The sequence below is a fragment of the Siphateles boraxobius genome, unplaced genomic scaffold (genome assembly GCF_051911475.1).
Source record: "Siphateles boraxobius isolate OS27281-9 unplaced genomic scaffold, OSU_SipBor_1 88, whole genome shotgun sequence".
In the NCBI taxonomy this organism is placed as follows: Eukaryota; Metazoa; Chordata; class Actinopteri; order Cypriniformes; family Leuciscidae; genus Siphateles; species Siphateles boraxobius.
The window spans coordinates 153,697-160,424 of record NW_027509217.1 but is presented as its reverse complement, the minus strand read 5'-3'; the positions used below and the strand labels follow the sequence as shown (position 1 = coordinate 160,424).

The 6,728-nt window shown below is 36.1% G+C and overlaps 1 long non-coding RNA gene and 1 gene segment (V, D, J or C); both read right to left on the bottom strand.

The window, feature by feature from the left end:
- Positions 1–733: 733 nt before the first annotated feature.
- LOC143731919 (uncharacterized) lies at positions 734–2,235 on the bottom strand. Its single transcript, XR_013201006.1, has 2 exons — positions 1,155–2,235; positions 734–1,014 (listed from the first exon to the last, which is right to left on the bottom strand). It is a non-coding gene; the product is annotated as an uncharacterized LOC143731919 (long non-coding RNA).
- Positions 2,236–3,123: 888 nt separating this feature from the next.
- LOC143731917 (immunoglobulin kappa variable 3-15-like) lies at positions 3,124–3,914 on the bottom strand. The segment is given in 2 exon segments: positions 3,124–3,644; positions 3,765–3,914. Coding segments are annotated over 2 exon segments (375 nt in total).
- Between the last annotated feature and the right edge of the window lie 2,814 nt (positions 3,915–6,728).

Sequence of the window (6,728 nt, the reverse complement as noted above, 5' to 3'; positions counted from 1 at the left end):
AGTGAAAAAAATTAGGAGTCCTAAAGTTAGGAGTGGCACGCCCATTATTTTTAGGAGTTGCTCCTAAATTCGCCAGTTAGGAGCTACTTTTAGCCTTAAAATTCTTTGTGAATACGGCCCCAGTTCATTATTTTTATGGGGGGAGAATGATGTGTGTAACAGGGGTTGAGGGATTACTGGGGTACGGAATAAATCACATTATTTTATTTAGAAATAATGTGATTTTAATGAATAATCATGAATTTACTTAGAAGAAAAAAAAAACATTACCAGCAAAAAGCACAGATATATATTAATGGGAATGGCAAAATGTATGGACTTTTTTCTGATTGTATTATTCATATCCCAAGTACACTTTCATAGAAGGCCATGAGGGACATGACAAAATAGGTGGTGTCAACTGAAAAAACAAGATAATTTCTAATATAAAGATAAAATGTATGTCATTATTTTAAAACTTTATTAAAGGAGACATTTCAATTGATGATAATATTCCTCCTCTATTATTATGAAACATTGTGCCAATGTTTTACTGAGAAGATTGTATAATCTGTTATCTCAACAACATTCCCAAAACATCCTCAAAAGGTTACATATAAAATGTTCTAGCTTTGTTAACACGTTACATTACTAGAACGTTTTATAAAAAAAAAACCTTGCCAACTCAGGACATAATAATATAAGCGTTTTATGAATGTTGATTTGATAGTGTTCCTCCCCTGTTACTATGGAACATTGTGCCAATGTTTTATTGAGATTATTGTATAATCTGTTATCTCAACAATATTCCCAAAACATCCCTAAAGTTACACTTAAAATGTTCAGGCTCTGTTAAGACGTCAAAAGCACAGAGATTTGAGGGTCTCGTCGTCGAAGGGTGCGGTGAAGCCGAGACGACAGAACTGCTCAGTGAAAGTCAGTAAGTTGTGGCTCATCTGAGACACCCGAACAAATTTTGCAGCGTAATCCATTTTTTAGGTCCGTTCATCTGTCATGTCTTGGTTGTAGGAAGCACTGGAAGATGAAGATCAGGGTTTAAAAAGGCTTTAATTATCCATACGAGCAAACAATCCAATAGGCAGGTCGAGCAAACACAACTTAACATTAATGGTGACCGGTCATATGACATTGTTTGTGTCATGTGCAGCACATACCTTGAACTTGGTTGTAGCTGATGCTGCATGAAGCTCCAAAGATGCTACTAGATATTTTGTCTTTCTACTGAAAATATTCACCCTGTTCTCATCTTCCATTCAGAGATGGTCTGTCTTGAAAAGCCATGTCAAGATCACAGTAAAGTCATGTTCAGAGACCAGGTGGGAGAGCCGTGGAAACCGAGAAGAAGCCATTAAATACCAGCCTTACAAGTGAGAGAAGCCCTACTGGAGGTACAAGAAATGCCAGCAGATCCTGCCTTAATATTGAGGCTCAGTCTATAGCAGAGGAAATCTGATGATTTATTCTTCTGTCTGCTATGACTCTTAACAGAACTGAAGATGTCAGTAAGCGGATGGAGTGTTTCAGCTGGATATGGCAGTGGACCGGCTTGGCAAAACACAAACTTTCTTGACTGACTACCGCGGTAAAGGCTTTGCTTCAGCTCCAGCTTTAGCAAGAGAGATGTGTGGAGAAATGAAAGTGGATGCTGTTCTCCAAGAGAAGAGGCTGTGATCGACACGTAGACAGTTCTCATATGAATGTCCAGATGAGCATCAGTGATGCACTGAAGAGGATGGAGAACATGTTTAATGTAGTGGTGGATGTGGCCATTGTGTCACTGGAGGAGAGGATCAAGACCTTGGCAGAGGTCAAGGAGAAGTTTGCTGTTATTCTCAACTTCCCTAAGATGAAAAATGAAGAACTGATGCAGTGTGTGAAACACTAAGCGGCACTTTAAGTAATGCTGGACAGTCAGACATAGATGGAAAACAACTCGCCCTTGAAATGAAAAGTTTCCCTGACCTTCCATCATCCAACATGACCACCATGGAGATTCCTGAGTTTTATCATGAAAAGCGACTGCAAGAAATCTGTCCAAACGTGTGTGTGCACTGAGAGTATCAGTGACTGTAGCAGCTGCGGAGACGAGCTTTTCAAAGATCAAGCTGATATAAACACACATGAGGTCTACCATGACCCGAGAGAGTCTCAGTGGACCTGCAGAGATCAGCGTCCGTCATCATGTGTCTCAAAACTTGGCTTTTGATTCTGTCATTCATGACTTGAGAAAAAGAGCTCTAGTTTCTCACATTTTTGCACAAATAAACGTGAATAACCTCAAAATTTTTCTCTGTAATGTGCTGAAATGTATCATGTAATACAGTTTTTACACCTTTTGTCAATTCGTAGTTTAATTATTGTGATTTTTTTTCTTCCAGCCCATACAAAAATGTAATATATGGCCATATATGTACTTATATTTTAAATAGCATGACATATATCTATACATATATTTGACTTATCTGAGAACACAATACATGCCTGCAACATATATGAACATTTATGTGTCCAAACATGTGAAGAAAATATTTGAGTTCATCCATATATGATACCATATATCTGCATATATTATATAGTATTGGTTTCTCGCATATATGGACAACATTAAGTATAAATATGTGACATACATATTTGTACATATTTAATAAATGTATGTAAACATACATGCATGTGATTGATGCATTGAAATAAGTACATATATGCATATATACATATATGCGTCTTACATATAACATTTATGTGCATATACGGGAAAAGATATGGCACTTACATGAAAACGGCCATTTTTGCTATATTTTGAAATATATGTTTCATATATGTCTATTTGTTTTATATATAGCCTATATGAATTTTGCATATATTCTCATATAGGCAGCAGACATGCATGGGCACTGGCATTATAAATGTAAATTACTTATATTGACATATCTTACATTTCTGTATGGGAGAATTGTTGTTTATTATTTATTTGACCATTTATTTACCTTATGTATATGTTAACATTGATCAATATTCATGCTATATTATTGTAAATTGTAATTCATATGAAAGATCTGTCTAAAATCTGCATGTCGGTCCTGCATTTGAGAGAGATACACACATGAATGGCAGTAATAGTCAATGAACAATTAACTGGGTTAATGTATTTTAGCATAAAGACAATTTTATATTACATTAAAGGTAAAAGTCTTTATAAAGTTTGCTAAACATTGATATTGTGTAGTTTGTGATCCTCCATCAGCAGCTGCAGTTTCTCTCAGCTGTATCAGTGCAGTCACTGTGACGTCTGACTGACAGAGGTTTTTGTACGACTCTTTATCACTGTGTGAACACATGTTTACTGTTTGGATAGTGTAAACTCTGACAGTAATAATCTCCTGTATCTTCAGTCTGGACTCCACTGATGGTCAGAGTAAAATCACTGCCAGATCCACTGCCACTGAATCTAGATGGAGTTCCAGTATAACGGGTTGTTGCTGCATATATGAGGAGTTTAGGAGCTTCTCCAGGTTTCTGTGAGTACCAGGCTAAGTAATTATTATTATACACATTACTGCTGGTTTTACAGTTTATTCTGACTTCTTCTCCTGGTTGAACTGCTGATATTGATGGACTCTGAGTTACAGTGATCTGTCCTCTACACTCTGAAAGAAAACACAAACAAAAATGAAAATTATATATGATGATATACCGTATATGATAAATATATACATTTAACATTTTAAGATAACTAATAATTATTGTAAAAACGGTATTACACAAACCTTGAATAAACAGTGCAATGGTCCAGATGAAGATGTTGATTGTGTTCATTGTTGTAGTTTAGTCTTGTGTGATGATGAAGAGTGTGTGTGTTCTGCTCTCAGTCATGAAGTGTTAAACTCACAGCACTATAAACACTCTCAGAGCACTGAAGCATGTGCTGACAATGCAAAGAAGTGGGCAGGATTTACAACAGCTTGTGCTGAGAACAAACTCATATACACTGTAAAAAATAAAATCGTAAAAAAGGGTCAAATGACTGGCAGCAAAGGCTGCCAAACAAATACCGTAAAAATAAAGTAAAATATCCTAATTTAAATTAAGTGCAAAAACATTTTACAGATATTTTTCTAAAATGTTTTACAGAAAAACACTGTTATTTTACAGCTATTATCTGGATTATTACGATCAAACACCCTAATTGTAAAAACAATCCCATAAAAAACAGTCAATGACTGTCAGCCATGGCTGCCATACAAAAACCATAAAATGAATGTATAATAGCCTAATTTAAATAAGTGCAAAAGTAGAAATCTTCATTAAGCTTTTTAACAGAAACACAGTTATTTCACATATTTTCAGATTTTTTTATTAATAAACATGTAGGTGATGCATGATTTACTGTGACTATACGCAACCCAGTCTCACGGCAGTTCATGATATAGTCACGAAATTTAATCTATTGATTCGAGTTCCTAGACACGAATTTCCCTTTTTTTTCGTGTCACTCAGCACGACTTTCAAGCCAATGTATTTCAATGGGACATATTTTTCGTGTCTGTACCACGTTTTTCTTTCGAGAGCACAGTAGGCTATTGTTTTTTCCTCACTTGTTAATTATTTTGCCAACTTTAAGGGTTACATTACTCAACATTTAATCAGGAGAGTTTAATCATTGTTTTATTGCTTTATAATCGGTAGGCTACTCAAATATTGTAAACAATCGTCAGTGCTATAATAGCCCAAATATAGGCCTATAATACATATAGTAAATATATTCTTCCTGAACGGGACTGCAGAGTTACGGCTAAATGTTGCCCTTTCTTTTCGGAGAAATACCGGTTTTCCATCGGTTTGGTGTGTCAAATCTAACAGTAACTACATTTCCCACGAGCCTTATCGACCGTTACTATGGTGAAGACGACAGAAAAAACTGAGGACCCGCCGCCGATTGTCTTTTAATTAAATCCTCATCTTTTTTCAACACAAACGCGAAAGTGTGCTTGATAATTCAACAATAGTATGTTATGGCCATCAGTTTTATTTGTTTCCAGCATTACCCATGATCATCAGCTTCTGTTGCTATGGAGACGGAGACAGCCCGCTTGATTTCTCATTGCGCTCAAACCACTTTCCAGGTAAGTTGCGAGGCTCATAGAGTCATACGTAACGATCACGTTTTGCTCAAATGATATATAAAATGTATGATTTCTTTTGATGAAAATTTATGATTCAGATGGTTTACAGGGTAGGGCAACGAATTAAAGCCCAACGAAATTAAAGGTTTCCTCAATATCAGAAAAAACAAACTGTGAAATTAGGCTTCAACATAAGCTAACTCTAGTTATCTAGATGATGTCATTTTCTCTCGATCATCGTGGTTCGCCGATAGCGTCACTGTAATGTGTCAGTAATAAAAATATTATCACTTTATCTAACGTTATACTGCACATAAGGCTGCCTTTAAATCTGGGATGACGAACCCCAGCCACATGTTACGCGCCTTTTAACAGTCGCACAGGAAATAGGAACAACGTGAATCTGTATTTATAAGAAAATGGGAATCACTCACTATTATTGTACACTTTTTAAATCTTAGATCAACATAATACTAAGTTACATAATTAACATGTTCTGTTCTCCCTGCAGATCCTGTTAAACACACCACCTGTCCGAACCTATCCTGAACCTGATTCTTAAAACACAAAGGCACTTTTAAGAGCCAACCTCTATCTCTTTTATTTTCTATATCTAACATCCTCTCTGTTCTCAATATCTATATTTATTTCCATCTCTCTAATCTATATCTGTCTATCTCAGTCTTTATTTGTTGCTTGTTCTTTTCTCTCTGTCTGTCTTTGTCTACTAGTCTGTCTGTCTGTATCTGACTGCATTGCAATGGCCACCAAGCATAAACTTGATTCAAAGGATCCCCACTACCAAGACGGGAGACGCATGGCTCTGGAGCTGAAACATGAACACATTCTAGCTGAAGCCAGGGTTAGAGTTTTTATACAGCTCAATAATTTTATTCTTGAACTTGACTAATTAAAGTAAAACCTGATGAGGAATGTGTAAGAAGGATGAGTGTAGAAGATTTTATACATGTATATTACATGATACATCCTACCATGCTCTGTGGTATGTGTTAATGAGGGAATATAATATAATAATAATAATATATGCATTTGGCAGATGCTTTTATCCAAAGCGACTTGCAGTGCATTTAAAGGGACAATCACCCCAATCCCCATATCCATTATATTTTAGAAGAATGGACTCCCTCCGAGTTACAGAGACTTGGAGAATCTATGCCAAGGCTCATTTAAGCTGTTCAACACCTTACTAACACACTTTGTTGGGTTTTGCTTTCACTAGTTACCTGCCTTTTGGTTACAGTACTTTTAACAACATCAGTCTTACAAGAAATATTCACTTCAATACACAGAGAGCAGCTGATCAGAGAAAACGTGTACGAGACCCTCCACACACCTTTAAAAGAGACTCTGTAGGACGTGGTAAGCCGAGGGGGAGGCGAGGAGGGCGACGCCAAGCCTCCGCTAAAGGTTATATCTGAATTATTTGACATGTGTTCTAGGAATTTACTATGTCAATGTTGGACCAACTCAAATTAGAAAACTAATTGTTTATTGAATGTTTAAAATATTCCAATATCTAAAAAGTAGATAAACCTTTCAGTGACACTATTGTAGGGACATTACCAAGTACTTATGTAATATGTCTGA